Raw genomic sequence first — 23,858 nt, forward strand, 5'->3', positions numbered from 1 at the left:
TGTCAGGTGGATAAACGTTTCTTTACACCCTGAAAAATCATAATTTAAACACAGAGAAAACTCCTACCAATGTATTTCGTAACTATGGCAAATTTAATCATGGACTGGCTTTCTAGTCCCTATGTAGTCAAGCAGCCTCCAAGCCCCCTCCCTGAGAAATGTCAGAATTTCAGGAAAGAACACTTGCCGCTTTAACAACAAACTTCCCCTCTTTGCTCCACCTTCTTCAGCCTGTAAGCATTCTCCCTTCTTCCTCCCTTAAAATAAAACTCAACCCAGCCAACCCCAAAATGCTTCCCTGCTTTTGCAAATCCTTGGGTTTCTGCCTCTCCCCTACTCTGTGCCCCTCTGGCTTCTCAAGAGGAGCCTGTGCTTTCTCACAGCCCTGTCATCCCTTAGGGAGGTTCAGTGGCTCTGATGCCCAATACTCCACTAAAACTGCTGGCCTGGGGACGGTGGCCGCAGCCCCTGCATCCTGCCCCGTGGCACTGCAGCTGCTGACCATCCTCTCCTTGGATGAAATCCTCTGCTCTGCTTCTCGGGTGTCATCTGTCCTGCAGGATCTTCTCCGCTCCCTTCCAGGAAATCCCGGTACTCCTCAGAGGGAAGGATCTGAGCTAGAATTCCCCACTGTCCTTTCAGTGACATGGAGATGGGCCTGGGCCTACCTATCAAGAAATTAAAATGTTCTCAGCCACTGTAAGATTCTGAGAAACCCAAGACTGAGCTGAGCAAAGGTACCATTAATGAGAAACACTGTGAGAAGCCAGGAAACTTCAACACCAGAGGCAGAATTACTATCAATGTAGTAAGAAATATAAAGCTAAGCATATTTTACTTCCTACAAGCTGTTTTCTTAAAGGCTGTATATAAATATAAAACACATAATAACATTTTCAGGTCTCACACTGAATCATTCTTGACTTTTCGGAGAGGATGTCAACACCAGTTTTTATTAAGAGGGCTTTCTTAAGTGCAATAGTATGTCTCTCCTCTTTTTTCCTCACTGCCTACATCATCTGTACCCTAAAAGGATGATCAGTAGGCAGCATTCATGGAGTTGTCTAATATCCAGGGTGTACATGGAAATGGTCAAACTCAGGCAGAAGCTACAACTACTCAGTTTTCTCAAAGAGCTTCTCATGAAACTAGCTACTGATAATCAACAACTAGCTAAACAACACAACAGGATTATCCTGTTAGCTACCCAGCTCTTATCTGGGGATAACTGAGTTCCTAGAACAGCAGTATACATGTGGTATTATCAGCAAACATTACTGAGCTTGGAATGACAGCTAAGTTTCCATAAGCAGCACATACACAAGACTTCTGGGACAGCAAACACATTACTATTGTTACTTAAGAAAACAAAAGAATGGAACATTAGAGACACAGTGAAGGGCAAAGATATTTATCTCGCCTTAAAGGAGATTTCAGTTTTACCTGAGTGACCTTTCTATAGTTAAACTCAAAGATAATCTCCTTTGTTTGTTGGGGAGATTACTGAATTCTCTCAGAGCCACTAAGCTCTTTTAATTATAGAAGAAGATGCCTGCTGAAGACAAAATATTGATAGGCAGCCATTCATTAATCTATACTACCAGTAGAGAACAAACATCAGTAAGAGAAAAAAATGAACTTAAGTCCACTTAAGCATAACTCACTATTGGATGCTGGCTTTAGAAACTGGTATCTACTCAAATTAGTAAACAGGCACAACCAACAATCAAAACACACCAATTAAAAGTAGGCCAAAGTTTAAATTGAGCTTTCATTTAAAACCACTGGAAATGAAAACTAGCTATTATTTTCATGACTCATTTATAAAGAGCTCTAATAGCTATGTTCAGTTGTAAAGAAATAAATCTTGAATGCCTGAGCTACCCCAAGGCAGCTACCTCCAAGCACGCACAGGGACATGCAGGTGTGAGACTAGGAGAAGGCCAGAGGAGCGGGTGTGTGCATACCCAGAGCAGAGGGTCAGGAGTTCTCACTTTCTCACTACTTCACTTGGTTCCTGAGGAGGCCCACCAGCTGTACAGTGGGAGTAGGGCCAGTTCACAGGGCGAGAAGGGATCTGTGTGCAAGCACTCTGTAAAGCCTCCACGAGTGGTGACACTCACTGTGCACGCCAAGTACAGCTCCCGTTCTGCTGGCAAAGCTTTGCGCCTGAACAAGTCCAGCCACATCTGCACCCTGAGCCTACTATCTTTTCCGGCACAGCCAACATAACTGAAGTCTAAATTTGTGTTTACAACTGGCCTTATTTTATAAGAATGTCACATAACAATAAAAAATGTTACAAAAAATTTCACTGATGCTTCTTGCATATTTTTAAAGACTTAAACAGAATTTTAAATATCATCATTAGGTATGATTTTTTACTTCAATAAAAGACAAGAAAATGAATAATGGATAAAGAAAGATATTATCTGATGTAACTCAAACTCATCTCCGGATTTTAAAGAAATAGGAAAATATGCATAAAAGATTGTCATAAGGTTAAAGAGCCATCTTGGAGTCAAACTGCCAGGGATCACACCCTGGCTTCACCCACCCACTAGTTGCCAAGTTACCTCATCTCTCAGGGTCCCTGTTTTCTCATCTGTAAAACTGGAATAAAAACTGCCCTTACTTTACAAGGATAGGACTAGGCTTAAAGTCAGACAAGCTATATAATGTACCAGTGTACCTCCTCAGAGGAAATTAACTACTACCACTATTTCCAGTAAGACAAGCACAGCAGGAGAAAGCGAAACGAGGATGGACTAAGGTCAGCTAGGCTTGGGTACCCCAGCCCCACACTACACCGCAGGGCTCCACCTCCTGACAATAACGGGACCTCTCTAATGCCACTCCGAGTCAGAGCTGGTACTTTTACTGTCACCATAAATTCTGGTGATTTTTACCCTTTGAAAGTACTTTCATATCCCACCATCTCATTCAATCTTCTCAAATTCTGGCAGTAGGAAAAGTATCATTATTTCTAGTTCACAGATGAAGACAGTCAAATTCAAAGCAGTTAAATAACTTAACTCAATGTCCTGCAGAAGTGGCAAGACAGCCCTAGGGACAGGACTGATGAGCCTGAGCCAACACCAACACTGAGTCCACCACAGTAAGCATCTGGAAAGCAGGTTAAATACCTTTAAACTAAAGACAGCTGGCGATTCCCTTTCCCATAGCTAAAAGAGGAAAAGCAGGAATCAAGTATGTCCACAAAGGACTCTTGAATTTGAACTGCAATTTCAGTAGGCTTTTCATTTTAACTGACACAGTAAAGAAAACCGAAGTTTTGTATCAGAATAATTTTGGTTTTTAAAGTATTATCCATACTATCTCATCTTCACGTAGTGCTACTTGACTCAAGAGCTCAAAGAAGAATTCTCATGGAATTCATTTATTTCTATTTTTTTTAATTAGTCCTACACAAGCGATCACAGATGTATCTCGAAATAGACTAGAATGTTCATAAGGTTCTTACATTAAGTTACAAATCAGAGGTTAAAATATTTTAGGCCAAGGTCTTCCGTGGTCCATCTTCCTCTCTCAGAATCTACCTACCTTGAAAAAAAAAACCTGATCAGGTTTCACAGTTCACTGGTTCTAGAGACCGATTCTAGCCACCAACACCACAACCAGCCCTTCCTGCTCTCTGTCCCATTCCTGAGCTGGTCTCCGAAAAACAACCTCGTGGCTGCTTCTATGCTCCAGCAGGCAAGAACGGTTCAACATCCTTTTGTTGTTTCATTGTTGCTGTTGCGTGGTTAGTTGGTTTCCCTGGTGGTGCAGTGGTAAAAAATCCACACACCAATGTAGGAGACACAGGTCTGCTCCCTGGACTGGCAAGATCCCCTGGGGAAGGAAATGGCAACTCACTCCAGTATTCCTGCCTGGGAAATCCCATGGACAGAGGAGCCTTGCAGGCTATAATCCATAGGGTCGCTAAAGAGTTGGACACAACTTAGCAACTGAACACCACCAACAAACATCCTTCTGAGCAAACCTTATTCAGGAGAAGCAGCTCTGAGAGACATCTGAAATGATCCATGCTGAGGAATTCACCCTGCTTCAGCTGCAGTAAGCAGCTGACCGTTCTGCTACCCAGGATCCAAGGTGAGACTAGTGATGTTTCACATCCCAGACTTATAGGAGAGATTCCAAAATAGTCACCGGGCTGTGGGGCAGAATCTGACACTCTCACAGCTAACAGCGTGCATGTCACCGTTTCCCCCATGACAACCACAGGAGACATAATCCCGGGCGACACTTGGTAATGGCTGTCAGATAGCCACAGTGACCACAGCCTCTGAACCTCAAATTCACACACACGATCCTAAAAAACCAAAATCTTATCCCATTTTCACAGGTAAGAGAGCTGTCAAAGACAGACCTGGATGCTGAAATTTTAATGGTTTGTGGAAAGAAGACAAAATATTCTATTTCAAAAGATTTAACACATGTGGATGCCTAAGCACATGGTAAAGAGCGAATCAACATTTTAAATATGCTATTCCTTAAGGAGAAACTTTTTACCAAAGCTATGTATTATTATCAATATTCATAATGCAGACAATCTCCACAGTACACAGAAACAAATCCTAGATTAGGCACCTAGAAAATAAATAATTGGCAGCATGCAATTTTCTATGTCTTTGGACTAACTTTTGCAACAGATTTATAGGGCAGGGGTAACCCAACAGTGTAAGGACAGGAAGTCAGCCTAGGAGTAAAAGTATGATAAGAGATACACATTCCATCCCAGGTTGGGAAGATCCCTTAGAGAAGGAAGTGGCAACCCACTCCAGTATTCTTTCTTGCCTGGGAAATCCCATGGACAGAGGAGCCTGGCAGGCCATAGTCCATGGGGTTGCAAAGAGTCAGACATGACTCAGCACACACACATATACATAGATCATCTAAAGTGTCAAGAAGATTTCATTAAAAATGCAAAGCCTTGTAAATGTTCAAAAAATAATTTATAAAATGAGATTTATTTTTAATAAAGTACAGAGAAATACAGAAAAAAGTGTGAATGCACTGGCTTTGTTACAGAATTCAGTGTAAGTTGCTCACTGAAGACTCTGAAATAGCAAGTTCCAGTACAACCTGTCAGCATGGAATGAAGAGTCAGTACTTTAGAAAGATGTGTGTGTTTGGGGGTGGGGGTGGGGCAGAGAGAGGGTGGCATGTGTGTGTTGGGTGCTGGGAGGAAAAAGAAGCAGAGAGAACACACACACACACACTTTCATCTTGGCTCAGTGCATGGCTGACTATATTCTCTACTTAGGCAAGAAATTTTCACTAACTTAATTTTAGTAATTAAAATACATTCAGTACTTTGGGGAACCTTTAACAAGAATAAAGCAGTCTATTGCACATGCAATTCTGTACACATTTCTTTTCAAGTTGCTGTATTTAGAGACAAGCTGACTTGAGACACCAACAGTTTTATATGCTATCACCAAAACTTGGCCTAGGAGGTGTAAGGGAGAAGAAGAATGAAAGTTCTTGAGCATAAACCTTTTTCTCTTTGATGCCAAAACTGCCTTTACAGACCTAAGTCCCTAAAGTGTAGGCTTTGTTCTCATTTGTTTTTGGTATTATTTAAAACTCTTCTAGCAAATCTTCCTGCAGTGGAGGGTTATGTTCCACTATCCACTTATAAAACTGCAGGATGATTCCAGTTCACACTGTGCAAATGACATTCTAACTAGTGACAAAACCTATAGCCAGCTACCAAAATCAATCACAACCAGCTATAAGAATGGTGCTAAAGCAACCAAGACTCAAAGGACTCTGCTCTATTTCTTATCACAGCCTTCGTGGCGGTAGCATGCAGTGTGTGCGTGTGTGCTGAGTTGTTTCAGCCACGTCTGCCTCTCTGCAATCCTATGGACTGTAGCCTGCCAGGCTCCTCTGTCCATGCAATTCTCCAATACCCGAGTAGGTTGCCATGCCCTCCTCCAGGGCATCTTTCTGACCAAACGATCGAACCCACGTCTCTCCTATCTCTGGCACTGGCAGGCGGTTCTTTACCACTAGCTCCACCTGGAGAGCCCATCATGCAGTAAGTGCTCCCAAACAACTGAATAACTGTCACAACAATTGGAACTTGAGAGCGATGTGAGTTTTGATAGAAGCAGGAAGGGTCAAGTATTCTTCACTACCAGGAGTCTAAGACAAATAGTTAATTACGGTTGGAGGTCCCTGTGCTCAGCACTGAATTATGAGCAGCTTCAGCTGTGTAGATGAAGAATAGTGGTGGGAGAGAGTGTCTGCTGGTGTGAATATGCTTCAAGTTGATGTAACCACGATTAAATCAGTCAAAAAGTTCTATTCCAAAACTATTTGATAGTCAAGATTTTCTAGAACTTGAGCTCCAAATTATTAAAGATTAAAAAGGAAAAAAAAAGATTGATAGTGAAATTCATACTGCTCAGTAACTGCCAACTCTATACAAATTACATGAAAAGAACCTACAAAACAGAAATCTGAATTTTCACAATTAGGAAACGATACAATTCAGTGTCATTTTTTAAGTTTTTTTAGTTAAAAAAAAAAGTTTGTATACATATGTCTTTATAAACATAGAAAAAAGTCAAAGGACTGCTTTGCTTATTAGAGGTTAGCCCTAGAGAATATCCTTTCCTTATGTAGTTAAAGTTAAGGGGAAAATGTTTTTAACAGCAGTCAAGTTACCAGAATTGAACTTTCCTGGTGGCTCAGATGGTAAAGAATCTGCCTGAAATGTGGGAGACCTGGGTTCACCGTGGGTCAGGAAGATCCCCTGAAAGAGGGCAGGGCAACCCACTTTAGTATTCTTGCCTGGAGAATCCCCATGGACAGAGGAGCCTGGCATGGACAGAGGAGCCATGGGGTCGCAAAGAGTGGGATAAAACTGAGCAACTAAGCACATACAAGTTACAAGAATTAGACTTAAAAGTTATTTTCAAAACTACTCTCTACACATATTTGCTAAACACAAACACAGATATGACTTCTCTGTTTTCTGAGCCTTCACTGCTTTTTATTTGCATTTCTTATAGTTGCTGCTGCTGCTAAGTCGCTTCAGTCGTGTCCAACTCTGTGCGACCCCATAGACGGCAGCCCACCAGGCTCCACAGTCCCTGGGATTCTCCAGGCAAGAACACTGGAACAACATTTATAGTTGATACCCAGGTTTAAAACTCCAAGAATTAATAAGTTCAAAAATCTAATTGTTTCAATAATCAGAGCTAAATTTAGCCATAAGAAATAATTTTCAAATTAAATTTTTGGAATATTATTTGCCAGAGTTTCAAAGGGACAAAAAGATTATGTGAGCCAACCTCTTCTTTTCACAGATAAGAAAGCAACCCAGGAGACCAGCCTTAGGTCCTCACAAAGTGATGAGAACCCTAATCAATGTCCTACTGATGACATGCTTTATCCCACATTACATAATTTTGAAAGCTGCGTTTTCCATTATTCTAATAATTTCAAAATACTAAGGAAACCATATTGTTCTCAAGATGCTGCAGAATCTACACAAACTGCCTTTGTTAAAGTAATGGTAACTAGTAAGGCAACTGTGAGTCTCTTTACATCATCCTCATCTGTACAGCCAAATGTTTAAGTAGAGAGTCTTCATAGTTACTTGCAGTTATATTACAAACAGTTTTTACTGAGTGCTTCTCTGGGTTAAGAATGGTGCTTCATTCCATTTTTAATCACCACCACTGACTCCATTTTCGAGATGAGAAATTTGAGGTTTGGAGAAATTAAGTGACTTTCTTGGAGTCCAGTGACAGGTTGGGCCCAGCATCCTTTTGCTGTCCCTGAAATGTAATCGTGCAGTTTCAAAACTACATTCAGGGACCAAGGGGGCTGGAATTCATCTGCCTGAGAACATTTCCCTGTGAGCCTCTGAAACTATGGAGAGCTACTAGAAATGCAAGAGCCACAGCTCCTAGACTGCAGCCTCAGACACAGACTGTCTCGCTCCAGCTTTGATGTAACTCCTCCTTTGGGCCTCCTGACCCACTTCCTAGGGTGCTGGAGTTACCTGTCAAACTACAAAGGCTCTCTATTCTGTCCCAAGCACGGCGAGCAGCATGGAGGCAGAGAGCCCTGCGTGGTTCTCTGGTTTGGCTGCTGAGCCCTGCCCCCACCCAGACAGGGCTACCTGAACTACACTCACAGTTCTCCATATCAGCACACAACCCACCATGAACTTCCAGGCCTCTGTGTGTTCTCCACACACCCCTGCCCCTACCCCCAGGCCACAAAGTCTCTCTCCAAGTCCCTTTCACCTGTTTAACTCCTCTGCACTCTTCGGGACTTAGCAGTCCTCCCATTTCCCGGAAAACCCTTCCTGTACCCTCCCATTCCCAGCAGGTTGGCCAGCCCCACCCTTGTCACCCGGCCGTCTGTTACCTCCTTAAACTTCACGGGCTTCCCCACTGCTGGGTCCCCAGCACCTCGGCGCCTAGCTCACAGTACGTCATTCCAAGAGCGTTCATGAAGGCATGACCCCAGCCGGGTAGGGAGTGATGGCAGAGCTGACAATGGACATTCACCCTGGCGTGCTTACTACTCTGCCTTTCCGTTTTTCTAGAAAAACCACCCACAGACCAGACAGAAAGACCTGCAGTGACCCTACATCTGATGCGCTTGTTTTCCTGTAACCCATGAGCCCCCCGGCACCTTGCCCACGGAGGCCAGGCAGCTGATACAGGCCTTGTGATGGATGCACCTAGGCCACTATCAGCCTCTGTGCTCAAGCACTGAGCATATTTGTTCTCTGACTTGAGCAGTCTTGGATTACTCTGGGTGACAGCAATCCAGTTGTCCCCCTGTAGCCACAGAACACTGCTGCCAGGACCTCCTGCGGGCACTGAACTCTACAGATGCTGAAGTCCATATACTATAAAACCATGCAGTCAGCTCTTGGTACCTGCAAGTTCTGCAACCATGGAAACGGAGGGTCAACAGGGCACTGCCTGGCACCAAAATATTTTCCCAAGACTGTACCTCTGAAATTTTAACACAAATTAAAAGAAAAATCTGATTTGCTTTATCATAATGTATTATAATTTTAGAAGAATTTTTCTTTTTAAACACTTGTTCAGTAAGACATGACTGTCTATGGGATGACAGAGGAAAAACTTTTTTTATGAAGAGTTTTCCTTTAAAAAAAAAAATTTATTTACTTATTTGGCTGCACCTGATCTTGGTTGCAGGATTTTTACTTGAAGCATGCAAACTCTTAGTTGCGGCATGTGGAATCTAGATCCCTGACGAGGGATCGAACCCAGGCCCCCTACATCGGGAGTGAGGAGTCTTAGCCACTAGGCCACCAGGCAAGTCCCTAAAAAGGCCTAAAAGTGGCAAAACTAATTCAGATACCAAGGAACTTTAAATCAAAGAGTTCAGTAGAATTCACAATACCTATCGACTTCTGGGTAAACTCTGGGAGACAGTGAGGGACAGGGAGGCCTGGCGTGTTACAGTCCATGGAGTCGCAAAGAGTTGGACACACCTTAGCGGCAGAACAACAACTGACTTCCGCAAATAGTAACATTTATGTTTAAACAGCAGAATACCAAAAATTGTTCATTGCAGGGGGATAAAAACATATTAAGTTATCTCACAGCAGAGACAAAATAAGTATTCTAGACAGAAGAAACAACATTTAGTGCACTGAGAGAAAAGAAGGGTCAGCCAGGGAAACAAAAATGTGAACGTAGCCCTGAATGACTGGAGCAGGGTGTTCAGGAAGGGAAGCTGAGAGGGGCGCAGAGCCAATTACCAGAGCTTCTGAACTGCATTAAGGAGTCTGGACTTTATTCTCGGGATGAAGAAAAGTTTTTTTTTCTCTCTCTCTGAATTCACTTATTTAAAGATAGAACACAGCCATTCAAAATCGTAGAGCACAATATCAACACAGTTTAAAGCTAGGGAATTAAGTTGAATTGTTGTATTTAATTTACATTAATAAGTATCTTAAAAGAAGCAAATGTAGATTTTAAGATTTATTAACACGCTAATGACCCAAGTAACTAAGAGAATCTAAGTTGAGAGTGATATTGTGTGATTTTCAGGTTGAAAGATTACAGTAACATATATTTCAATTAGACAGCAGCAAATACAAAAGCATCTTCTGAACTGTACAGTATCCTGTATGGAGGAGTTCATTCTACAGCATTTCATCATTCTCCTGGCCTCAGTTTGTGCATAGAAGGCATGCTGGACACCAGCAATTCACATTACATAAATTATCCACCACTCACAAGGTGTAAAATCTATATTATACATGTATAATATAGAAAAAAATGTATATTGTACATGTATAATATGCATGAATAGAAATTATTCTTGAATGCCAGAAACAGTGCCAATTATTCCTGACAGACTTGGGATTTCCCACCTTTGCCACTGATTAACTATCTGAACTGTTTAAGCCTGTGTTTCGGTTTCTTCATTTCTAAAACGAGAAGGCTGGGCTAGATTTTTGTCCACTTTAGTGTCAAGATCAGACTTCCATAGTAGAAACCTCACTCTAACTGCAGTGAGTGACTGAGGAGAACATGTCCAGGAGCCAGAGGCTGGTTAGGAAGAAGTTTTGCAATAACTGGGAGGAGGTGACAGAGGCCTGACCCTGGTTAGCAGCTGTGGGGGTGGATTCCAGGGCTAGCAGACACTGACAACAATAGAACTGGAGACTGATTGGATGCTGAGGGTGAGAAGACCAGCGTAAGCGCACAGCCGCTCAGGAGGTGGTGGCAGGAATTAAACCAATGGCACCCCAAAGGACCAGGAGATCTGACCGGGAGGATGGAGATTCCGTTTGGGTGTGTGGTGGCTGCAGCGCCTGGCTGAGCTGCACCTCCTGGAGAAACTATCCCAGGGGCAGGGGGGTGCAGGGTTCTATCACTGAAGCCAAGGCATTTTAGGCACCAAAATATTATAAAAACAATTCAGCAAAGACACAACTAATAGTCTTCTGATGTATCTTTTTCTCTCCAGTCAATGACATTCTTTAAAGATCTTTGCAAAAAATGTGAAATGTGATTATTTAAGAATTTAGCCCTTTGTGCAAGAGTAAGATTTGAAATAAAGAAATGTATTTGGGAACACTGAAATATTTGAAAATTTAGTATTGATAAAGGGGATACTTTTAATCAATAAACAATGCTGGGAAAAAACCTAGCCAATCATTTGGAGAAAATAAAGTTAGGGCCTTAAACTTCAGAGAGCTCAAGAGACTATTTCTTTTTTAATCTATAAAAATAGTATTAGAAAAGACTGGTGAATTTTTATAGTCTTATGGCAGGGAATAATAATAGCTATTACCTACATAGCGCTCATCATGCACCATGCACTATTTACAGTGTTTATACAAACACTTTGTTCCTGCAACAATTCTGAAGTAATATTTTCATTTTAGAGTTGAGGAAATTGAAGTGCAAAGAAGTTCAGTAACTTCCGAGGTTCTCTACTCGACAGTGGTGAGACTCTGACTAGAACTCAGGCATCTGCGCTCTGAACCACTACAGAGCACAGCCTCTCTGTAAGACCATGCAGAAAGAGAGGGAGAGGGACAAAGAAAGAAATGAAATCTGAAGGAATATTTAAAGCCCCTTTATGGAATGACAGTTATCGTTGAAATTCATAAATTATAACACAAAAGTAGAGGAAAACATTTCCAATAAATGTCGAGCTAATATTCTAATACATAAAGGATACTTAAAAATCAATAAGAAAAAATTAAACAATTCTCTCTCATGTGTGAAAGCCACAAAAGAAGTAGGAAATTGTTAATAAATACAAGTTGTATGGATGTGAGAGTTGGACTGTGAAGAAAGCTGAGCGCCGAAGAATTGGTGCTTTTGAACTGTGGTGTTGGAGAAGACTCTTGAGAGTCCCTTGGACTGCAAGGAGATCCAACCAGTCCATTCTGAAGGAGATCAGCCCTGGGATTTCTTTGGAAGGAATGATGCTGAAGCTGAAACTCCAGTCCTTTGGCCACCTCATGCGAAGAGTTGACTCATTGGAAAAGACTCTGATGCTGGGAGGGATTTGGGGCAGGAGGAGAAGGGGACGACAGAGAATGAGATGGCTGGATGGCATCACTGACTCGATGGAGGCGAGTCTGGGTGGACTCCGGGAGTTGGTGATGGACAGGGAGGCCTGGTACGCTGCGATTCATGGGGTCGCAAAGAGTCGGACACGACTGAGCGACTGAACTGAACTGAACTGAACTGAACTATGATGCTAAAAAGCTAAGAAATGCAAATTGAAATAAGAAACCATCTTTCACAGACTGATAATATCAAACACTGGCAAGAATGTGAAGCAATGAGCACTCTCACATACCGTGAGATGAATGTAAGCTGACACAATGTTTTACAGGGCAATTTGGCTACATGATAAAAATTTTAAATATACATAATCCTTTGACTCAGCAGTTTTACTTCTGAATATTTATTTTATAGAACCAAATGCACAAATATCTGAAAACGCACATACAATGGTAGTCACTGCAGCGTGATATAACTACCAAACAATAAACAATATGTCTAAAAAGAAGAGATTGGTTAACGAGACAACCAAATGACGGAATGCCATGCAGTCATGAAAATGGCAGCTCTACGTTCATCGTTAAGATACTAAACAAAATGCTGTTAAGAAAAAAAAACTGTATAGCAGTCTACATAGTACTGTTCTTTTGTTAAAAGATAAATGCATGTTTAAAACAGATTGTTCTGTTGCTTTCAAAAGGACTGTCTAACCATTTTAGTAATAAAGCTTAATCTAAAAATTCTGAATTCAGAAAAATCACAAGGACCTTAATATAACAGTGTAGAAATGCCCGTGTGCCAGAAAAACTGAAACGTATTTTCAAATTTCAAAATAAGTTTATACTGACATTAAAAGTTTTTTAGGAATATTAGTACCTACATTAATTAATAAGTCACATCTTTTTTTTTTAAATCTAAGGATCAATGAAAATAATTGATTATTACCCAAGAAGAATTTAAGAATATCAATAAATCCAGATAATAAATAATAGGTACAGCCAATTAATTATTTTGAAAGAGGAAAAAAAGAAATGTGAAATGTCTTTCTCAAAACACTCAACATCTTAAGACATGTGAACATCAAGAATCCAATCCTTTCGCAAGCAGCCATCTTATTAGACCAAAGTCCTCACAGTAATTAAATAACTTGGTCAACATTGCAAAGCTGGCGCTTACTGCCTGACTTCTCACAGTCTAGCTAGGAGAAAGGGCAGTATATATTGTTGGTGGTGATTAACTATTAAGGCATCTTTTTTTAATTGTAGGATATAAAATGACTCAGGCCAACAAAGAGAGCAAAAAAACCTCTGCCACACAGCCAATCCACAGGACGTTCGTAATGAGCAGCATCCAATTTAATGTAATTCTAAAGAACACTTCATTTATTCAGCATCAAGGCTACAGGACCACCTCTTCCAGATGATTTAGATGTTTACCACTTTGAGGATCAAAATACTTTCTACAACCATCAGGGACAGAATACTTCCTTAATATGTTACAAGCTTTCTAACTTGGTTGACTGAGTGGAGGGAAACACAACAATCTTGTAAGCCACAGTCACTGTCATTACGGAAAACAAAACCAATCACATGATCTTCATCATTCTCATTTTACAAATAAGGAACTGATACCCCAAGAGTAATGTGGGAAAGTGCTGTGAATTAATTCATAATCTGAGAGATGATCCAGGTGTGTGAAACCAAGCGTTCCATCACCAGGCGGCCCCCAACTGCCATGTTCCAATGTCCTCTTAGCAGGTCCCTTTCTCCTCCCTTCTTAGCACCTGTCAGGGCTCTGCCTATATTCTGCCTTTAGGAAACCTGTCTCTTGCTCTAAGTATGGGTCTTCTAACTGGCTGCTTTTAATTGCTGCACATACATTGCTGCTGCTGCTGCTAAGTCACTTCAGTCGTGTCCAACTCTGTGCGACCCCACAGACGGCAGCCCACCAGGCTCCCCAGTCCCCGGGATTCTCCAGGCAAGAACACTGCATTAGGGACACCAAATAGACAAGACTAAAAGAATAATAAAGAAATGTCAGCAAATCCTGAGTGAATGCCCCGGGAACTCTTCTAAGTGTAAAATCAAAGAACTTCAAAGCACAGATTTTGTTACAGGCCCTTTGGCAGTTCAGAGCCTTCTTTTCTTACTTCTTAGTGCTAAACCATGTTCCAGATAAGGGAGGCTACCAGGTATAGTTACCACCAGTAAACTTTAAAACGTTTTCTGTTAATGTGGGTTCTTGGTTCCTGAAATCTCACATAGTACTTGTCTAGCAAATCTTCTCTTTAATGCAAATGTGAACTATTTATCCCAAGTTGTATCATTATCAGTAGCAAATTCATAAATTTTGGATGAAGTAGGGTAATTGGGACAAAAATCCTAAACATAATATCCTAAATTTAGATAACATTCTGAGAACTCAGAAAAAGGAATCACTGTATTAATGCATAACAGCTCCAGGTGTATATTTATATAGACAAGCACACACACACACATGCGTGCACACACATACGCGCACACACACACACTTTCAACTCCCTGGTAAGAGAAGAACTAAATACACAGAGCAAACACTTCTTACAGCATATTATCATGCAGTATAGCTCTTTCCTCTGTACCACATTAAGCCATCCTACTTCACCTGTGGCATTCGGTGTGTCTAATACTTCAGATACCTCCTAATGAATCTATCACACACTGACTATTTGGAAACACCAATCATCTAGGCTTTTGCCATTTAACCCCATCTCAGCTAAGTCTTGATTACATCTGACCAAAGGGGAAGAACAGACAATCCACTGGTTTGATCTTGCAACATCATAACTACCTCCATCCATTTATTAAACAAATTCTTACTGAGGATCTACTCTGGGCCAGGAGTTTTGCTAGGTTCTGGGTTCCTACCCAGCCAAAGGCTCTGCCCACTTATGTCTTTTCAGTCTTCAAGGGAAGGCAACCATTCACCAAATGAGATAAATACAAAATCAAAGCACTAACAGTAAGGACATGGAGCTACAAAGCCAGTCTAGGAGATGAGGGAAGGAAGGCTTCCCTGAGGAAGCCTCAGTGAGCTAAGATATGAAAAGGGAGGAGCTGACTCAGGACTGGGAAAAGTGCTCCAGGACAGAGAGCAGGTGGTGCCACAAAGGCCCTATGGCAGAGGTGGTGTGCTGAGTCAGGAAATGAAGGCAGTCCTGCTGAGAATAAGGGTGTGTGTGATCAGAGATGGGCCCAGAGAGGCAGCCAGGGGCTAAACCAGGCAGGGACTCTGTGGGACATCTTAAGAACTCTCCGATCTTTATCCAAATGGAAAGCATCTGAACGTTTTACAATTCAATTTAATTTACTTTTCTAGAGGAAAATTGCTACACTCAGATTTACATTTTTAAATGATCACTCTGGTCACACAATATGGAGAACCAACTGGAAGGGAGGAAGCAGGAGAGAGGGAGCAAGTTGGGAGGCTACTATGTTAGTTCAAATGAGAGATCACGGAGACCTGGACTAGGAATATGGTAACAGACCAAAGCACCAGCCTCTGATATGGAACTGAAGACTAGGAGCTGTCAAGGGTAACTACTAGGCTCTGGTCCTGCCGCTTCATGAGCAGAGAACTCCTGAGTATGAGTAGGGCAAGGTGTAGGGAAAATCCTGAATTTGGTTTTCGATGCCTGAGTATGGATGTGTTCTATAGAGAGGTGTGGCAACTAGGAGAGGTCATGGCTAGGAAAATAAACTCTGTACTCATTCATGAAAGGCCAATAGTTGACCTAAAGGCATTAATGAGACTAGGGTGGGGGTGGAAGAGAGGAAATGAGAGAAGGCCTGGACCTGAGAATGTTCTAATATTAATGCTCAAGAAGCTGAGGAGCCATTAAAGAAGGGTTGGCAGTGTTAAGAAAACAACCAGGAGGGCTTACCCATAAGCACAAATAACTAGACACTCAAATCCCAAAAACTCAATTTTCTCAATATTTGACAGTTTGCACATGGCTCTAATTACTTTGTAACTACAGAGTTATTAAACTAATTCTGTAAGGTTTACATTATATAAAATTGGTCAACATTATTAATCACTGCTTGCTAAATACCAATTACTGCTACAAAATACCAAGCAATACACCAAAACTCATAAGAAATAGTTCCTGCCTTCAAAACTTTCCTTAAGCTACATTATGATTAAAATCACATCACATTAAGTCATGAGTTAGTGTGTCTTCTAATACACTTATTTAAAAATTAATTCATCCTAACACTTTGGGAAAATTAGTTCATCCTAATGCTCATCCTAACACTCTTAGAAAAGACCCTGATGCTGGAAAAGATTGAAGGTAGAAGAAGAAGGGAATGACAGAGAATGAGATGGTCGGATGGCATCACCGACTCAATGGACGTGAGTTTGAGCAAGTTCCAGGCGATGGCGAAGGGCAGGGAAGGCTGGTGTGCTGCAGTCCATGGGGTCACACAGAGTGGGACGTGACTGAACAACAACACTTACATGCATCCGATATTCATGGGTGCCAGACACTACTCTAGGTGATGGGCAATGGCACTAAGAATAAGACAGAGTTCCTTGTCTGTTAGCAACTGATATTTAGTATTCAGAATGCTGTAAGACCAGTTTGAAGATTATTTGATGCTGTATCAGTTGAATGGTTATTTAGGCCAGAAAGGAAGGCAATAATACCTACTACTTATCAAGAGTACAACCTCTACCCCCCCACCCCGATATCTACCTTCTTCTGACTCCACATACACTCATCATCATGCTTACTGTGACACTTAGCCAACACGCTAACTACAGCACTGCGTAAGCTCCAGGCTCTTGCTTCAGTCTTAGAGAGGGCTGAAGGTCTCATCACTAATTCCCAGGTGACAGACTGCATTTTCAGAAATACATGCTTGGTGGGTCTTAAGAACTTAACAGCTCTTGGCTCTCTATAACATCTCAATCTATTAAACCAAACTAACCAGACTGGTTATTTCAAAGGATTCTATCGCTAACAGTACAGATCTCCTTTCCATACCAAACATACCTAAACTAACCCATAGGCCAGAGTAAATGAGACAAGGATATCTTCTTGATTATCTTATAGCCTACAGCATACTTTATACATTTCCCAATGTTATTTCCCTAACTAGCAGAGTTGCTTTTACAAATAATAAAGCCTGAATTGTAAAACCAGTGTTGGCAGATCCTCAGTTTTTTGCTCCTATACCCGCTACTTAATTTTCTCTTTAAGAAAGAAAAAAAAAAATCACATCTGAACTTGCAGTTCCATACTCATACCTTTTAAGAGTATAGGCAGAAATAGTTTGAAAGTAATCTGTACCTGAATTTGCCATTGCTGTGGAAATGGAAAAGCTACAGTATGTATCTGTCCTAAGAAAGGGAAAGAGCAAAAACTAGCAGACCAAAGGTACAGCAGAAAGCAGAACAAAGCTTCCACCTTTAACTACTGTCCTGAAAGGTCAATTATTCCTCAGAAAGCTAAGGAAGCACTACTGTATTCACTGTAGAGATACAGTGTGAAATGCTGTGGGTGAGATTCAGAGCACTAATCCTTAATCTAGGTGCTCCTCTCTACTCCCATGTCTCTCACAACACTTAACATGGTAGTGTGAAACCTCTTCATAATACAATCTGCCAGCAGAAACAGAGGCTGTGCACTGATGACATTTTTCTCTACCACCCAGAAAATCACCTCGCAGAGGTTCATAAAAGTTGGATGAATGAAATCTAAAACAAGTACAAACAGATAGGATCTGACTCTACTGGAACAGTTTCCATGTGCGATGATTAAAATGAATGTGTGATATATTAGCTTCTTTATTTCCTTCTACTTATAAACCACCCAAAACAAGAAACCTAAGAAACACTCAACACTCACCAACCGTTCTCCTTGACTAACAATGAAATGATCTAAGTACAAATCATTTGCTCTCCCTGCCTAACACCATGAGGTGATCTAAGCACAGTTTACTTGTATTACATGTATGAGGCCAGGTTACAAACATCATGCTTTATGGACACATCAGGAGACAAACGTATTGGCAATGGCACTGGGTAGAAACCTATCATTCTCACACTGACTCTTGAAGGACAACTTCCTCCTTCAAATCATTAATCTGGTCATTAATTTGTAAAAGAAAGTGGAGACAGCAGAGAGGGATGGAAAGAAATGGACTGTGCAGTGAGATCGTCATGGACTGGAAGGAAGCCTAGCCTGTTTTCCAGTCGTGTGATCATGGGGCTTTAGCATCACACATGAGTTTCTACCTCTTGAAAACAAAAAATTACAACACACTGGAAGGCTGCAGACATGATGAAATGAGCTAATATATAACTTGCCTGACACACAGAAGGCAAGAAAAGTGACTATATAAAAGTACTTCTACTTGATCAATGAACATGTTTACTAACCACAGCAAAAATCCTCTTATTTTCTTGCAAGAACACCCAACTAGCAGTTAGCTTTGCAGTGAGGATTTATAAATGAACATTTACTTCAATTCTGTTTCTGATTATTTCTTTCACGTTTCAAAATGTTCTTAAATTATTTCTTAAAAACAACTTGGGTTGATTCTTAATAGTGCATATTTCCTCACATTAATCTTTTTTACCCATTTACATTTTAAAGTAACTCTAATTTTCAGCTTAGATTATAAAAAGAGTCCAAAAACAACCAAGTCTAAGGAATATACCTGGAACATCTGATGTAGCAAGGCATTTCAAGGTTAGAAGTGCAAAATACTGCAGCTCTTAAGGAGCCTCTGGAGAGTAATGCTTCTCCATGCCACATTCTCCTATTGCCTTCCTCAAAGAAAAATAACCGTCAACCCAAGAAAACTGGATACAAAATGCAAAAGTTGTGCCTTCTTACTCAGAGAACTTCTGAATGCCCCATGTTTTCCCTCAGGGGAATCCATTCCCTATTAACTGCCCCAGCCACTCCAGCATTTCTTCTGGAATGCTCCCAGCAACTGTCAAGGGCTGATCAGCAGACAGCCTAGGCAAGCTGTAGCTGGTTCTTTTGCTCTTGTTGAAAGCAAAGAACGCTCCTTTCATTCCATATTTTGAAATCTTCCAAGTCAGTAAGTCAGCAACCATTTCTAAAATGTGCAACATATGCTTGAGGTAGTATAGGAGATGCGAAAAAGAATATCAATGAACAGAGCTACTTCCTGTTTTTTTTTTTAATCTAGCAAAATGGAGTTATTATAGCATATTGGAAATAATGTATTAAGGAATGTTGGTTAACCAGTCACTCATGCCAGAATCAGATATGAAAAGAAAACTAAAGTTGGCAACAATTCTAGTTCTAATATTTCCCTTTCAGAAGTATATTTAATAATCTTTGAAGAATGCATTCATTTTCTTACCTGATTCAAAATAAAACTTGGAGACAATTCCTAACCACAAAACTTACAAATTCATGTAAGACTAACTTATGTAACTACTTCTGTCATTTTATAAAATCACCAATTTTTAAAAAAAAAACTTATTTGGGGGCAATAATTTTCCTACACCTCCTTTAGTAAAGTCACTGAATTATATTTTTAGTCCAGAAGCTTCTAAAAGGAAGTGAAAGCTGAGGGCTATATGAGGATATAAAAGCAACCTATGAAACAGCTTCAGTTTTAAGGAAAAACTAACATTAACAAGTACAGCATATCTTGTTCTTTCATGGGGCCAGCAAATTGATAGTTAGGTTTTTTTTTTTAAGTTACAAAAATAGGATGGAGTAATTATATCTACCAAACTCACAATAGCCTGTTCAATGGAAAGTAACACTGTAATTTCTCTTCAAAGACAGTAAATAGGAAGAAAAAGCCCCGAATTCTGTATTAGAAGGAAAAATCCCAAACCCTTGGGCGCCACTTACAGGCAAAAAACTTTCACTGATTTCAGTTACCAACCTGAAAAAGAGGGGTGGACTTAAAATCTTCTATTTTTAATATCAGTATTATTTATATTATTTACACTACAAAATTGTATTTTCCACAGTTTCAATTTCTACACCCAAAATTCAAAAACTGGAGGAATTATGAAATTTAAAAACTTTAGGAATTCTCTTTAAAAAAATACGACAGGTCTTAAAGATGTACAGTACTACTGAAACATAAAAATATTTCAAAATCTTGATGTTAGATGATCCTTCTAAAGTATGAATGTAACTATTATCCAAAAAGTAAAGTTCAATTGCAATTTTACTGCTTACAGTCAAAGTGCTTATACCAATGGACTCAAATGAATTTCAACCCCATGAACAAGGAAATATGGAAAAAACTCACTATTTCAAAAGTAGAGAAAATCAATATTTTACAATAAATGAAATGTTTATGTATAACATTTGGGATGAACAAACAGCATTCTGGCCAGTGAAATTCATTTTAAAAAATGATTTTGCCGATTAGTCTATTATTTCATATACTGTGCAGTTATAATCCACCCTTTCAAAAAAGGGGAGGGGGAAAACTAGGTTATAAAATGCAAAAATTAAACATGGATTACTCACTCCCTGAATCTGCTTTCACTTTCGTCCTCTTATTTTGTGTGGAGACAACACTAAACATCTATACATTAATTTTACAGTGGTTCCTCTTCTATTATATTCATAGCTCGTTAAGATGCCTAGAATGCTGAGGCTTGCTAAACTATTTACTGCATCCAAAAACTTGGTATCATGGGGATAAGACAAAATTCACCTCTCAAATTCAGGGTTTAATATCTTTAACTGGACCTCACTTGTAGTAACAATCGCCTACAACGAATCCTTCCAGTCAAGTTCTAATGCAATCTGCAAAGAAGCAGTAGTGTAGAGAGAGAAACATAACCCTTGTAAGACTAAGCTACATGTACAAGTGCACACAGAAAACCAGCACAGTCACAGGTCCCTGTTCCTCTCAACATGGCACACTGCTGACCACATTTTTAGGGTTCCCTCCCCCGCGAGGTGGGGAAAGAGAGGGGCCAACTTCTAAGTAGCAATCAACAAACTGCGGTTTTAAACATATAATCAAGTTGCCCCCAAAAGTGCCAAATCACTAGATAATTAACGAAAGCCAATGATTCCTACTGTCAAATTCGTTTCACAAGGGAAACCAATACAAGGCAGTCTCTAAAACATTCAGAATAAAGGTCAGGAAGCCCTACAGGGAAACGGGTGACTATCACAACATTTCCAGCAACTCAAAATACCCCTCAAACCTGTGCTCTGCATACACTAGTTAGAATTTAAAACAAACAAAAACAAGGACTATGGCTGTCACATTTAAAAGAATTTCCTTAAACACAAATTTCTAGTTGCCAAAAAAGAGCCAGGCCAGGAACGGCTGGCCTGAGTTACCTTGCACATACCGTAACGCGCAGGCAGCCCAGGGCCCCGGAGCACACCGTACTGGGTCCCCTGGAATCCCGAGGCGGCCCGCGCAGCTGCAGGGAGCAGGAAGCACCGCACCCGCGCCGCGGTCCCCAACCACTCCGGAGAGGCTGCGGGGAGTAGGCACTACCGCTTTGCAACTGAATGGCTGACACATCCGGTCCTGGCTCTTACACCACTCCGCCAAATGCAAACTTCAAAGGCCAAATTCAAACTCCAAACACAAGTCACTCAAGTCTCCGTGCTGCGGTCTGTATTCCCCAGGACACTAGGAGTCCCTCGGGGGACGCGATTAGAAAACTCTCCGTCCTAATACCCCGCAAGCCCCCAAGAGCTTGCAGCCCGTCACCCTGCACCGCTTTGACAGGCGTTACGGAGCCGTCCACCCGGAACCCCCTGCGGCCGCGCTCGGGGCGCGCCGCCTCCGTTCCGGCCCGGCCTCCGGTACCTGCCTAGAGGCTCTGCCTGTCATCGCCCGGGGGACCCCACCGCTTTCTGCGCCGCCGCCCTCCGACCCTCCAACCCGGTCTCGGGCAGGGCTGCCCACCTGCTTCGCCCACCTACACTGCCCGCCCGCAGGCTCAGGCCTCACCCCCGCGCCCCCCGGGACTCAGGTCCGGGGTCGCCGCCGCCGCACTGCTGCTCGCCTCTTCCAGCCTGACCCGGAGGGCAGCGCCAGGGTCCCGTTCCGGGGCTCCTCGGAGAGCCCCGATTCCAGGAGCCCCACAAAGCCAGCCCGGCCCCCCACACCTTATCTCAACTGGTCCAAGCAGCGCGGCTCGCACGCCTGTCACATGTCTGCAAACAATAACAAACTCTCCAGCACGTCCCCGCCCCGGGCCCCCGTCCGGTCCCCCAGGCCAGGTCCGGGGCGCCGCCCGAAGCTGGAAGGGTCAAAGAGGGTGCCCGAGAGCTCGGGTCCCGGATAGCCGCGCGCAGCCTTGCTTTGCGGAGCCCCGGGACGTCCTGCGCGATGCCGGGGTTCATTCATTGCAATAGCCCGCCCGCCCCCCAAGTCCCCGCCGCTCCCCGGCCGCGCTGCTTACCCGGCCGGGGCCGCCGCAGTCGGCTCGGCGGCGGGCGTCCGCTTCTCCCCCGGCTCGGCCCCCGCGGGGCTCTGGGCGCCGCTGTCCGCTGCGGCCGCCGGCTCGGCAGGGTGGGCGCCACCGCGGCTCGCGGCTCCGTGGGGCGGCGGCACCGCCACAGGATGGAAACCGCTCCCGCCCGCCGCCGCGTCCGGGGGCTCCGGCGACGGGGAAGTGGAGGAGGACGGCGGCGAGGCGGCGAGGAAAAGCGGCGGCTCGGGCAGCTGGTCCAGCTCCACACTCCGCACTTTGCGCAGCTGCCGCCGCCTCCAGTCCGCCCGCTCACGGCCCCCACTGCCCGCCTCCCGCAGCAGCCCCGCGGCTGCCGCAGGCGCGCTGCTCGCCTTGAGGGCCCCTCTGCCGCCGCCCGCTTCGGGGCTCGCCGCCCCGGCGCCCGGGAATCCCGAGGACGAGGCGCGATTCCCCGCCGCCGCCGCCATTTTCTCTCGCGGGCTACATTCGCTCGGCCCCTGCGAGGGAGGGAGGGGGCGGGGAGAGTGCAGGGGGCGGGGGGCGGGGGGCGGGCTCTGCGCCTCTAGCGTAGGGCTGGCTACGCCAACTGCGTGAGCGCGGCCCTTCGGGCGCCCGGCCGGGACTGACGGACGGGCGGGCGCGCGGGGTTCAGTGGGGGGAGGACGGCGGGCCGCAGGTTTCGGTGGGGAGCGGACTCTTAGCTCAGCCCCGCGCGCGGGCCGCCGAGGTAGCTGCCGAGGTGGCCGCTGCGGGGGCGCGCTGGAGTTCGCGCGCGTCACCCGCCGCGCCGCCAGGTAGTCCCGGGCTGCACCGGCGAGAGGAGGAGCCTCGGCGGCAGAGCTCCGCTTCCTCTCCGCCGCAATCTCGGCCCGGCTCGGCCGGCGCTCGCCCTAAGGGAGTTGCAATTCGAGCTTTGATGGACGGTGCGTTGAAGGGGGCGCAAGCCAGAGGGCCTGCAGTCTGTCATTCGCGTGCCCGTTGCAGTGGGCGTCGGGGAACCCGGGCGCGGACAGACCTACCCTCGCCCCCGCCTCCACTCCGCGCGGGACGCGCAGGTGGCGCCCGGGACGGTCGCCTGCTGCAAAGCAAGAGAAACCCAATGTTCAGCTGACGTGATGCCGCGGACCCCAAACACAAGTTTATATATAAAAAAAGCTTTCCTCATCTTTTGCCCACCCCCAGATCGTGCTACAAATAAAACAAGTTTCTGGAATATCGTGTTCAAAACCTGAAGTCACAGGTTTGGGACACCCTCTTCACCCACTGTTCCGCCCCCAGCTAGAGGGAGACCGAAAGGACCAGGCAGCGGGGTCGGGGGGGTGGGGTGGTCGAGGTGAATCGTTATAAATT

At 43.5% G+C, this 23,858-nt stretch overlaps 1 protein-coding gene across 1 annotated transcript in view; it reads right to left on the reverse strand.

The window, feature by feature from the left end:
* The window catches only part of MAP3K1 (mitogen-activated protein kinase kinase kinase 1), a 74,902-nt gene extending 51,927 nt beyond the window's left edge, over positions 1-22,975 (reverse strand). The window contains exon 1 of the mRNA XM_052659041.1: positions 22,497-22,975. Within this exon, the coding sequence (XP_052515001.1) occupies positions 22,497-22,975 (479 nt within the window). The remainder of the gene's footprint in view (positions 1-22,496) is intronic.
* Positions 22,976-23,858: the final 883 nt, after the last annotated feature.

This window comes from Budorcas taxicolor, chromosome 20 (genome assembly GCF_023091745.1).
Source record: "Budorcas taxicolor isolate Tak-1 chromosome 20, Takin1.1, whole genome shotgun sequence".
Lineage (NCBI taxonomy): Eukaryota > Metazoa > Chordata > Mammalia > Artiodactyla > Bovidae > Budorcas > Budorcas taxicolor.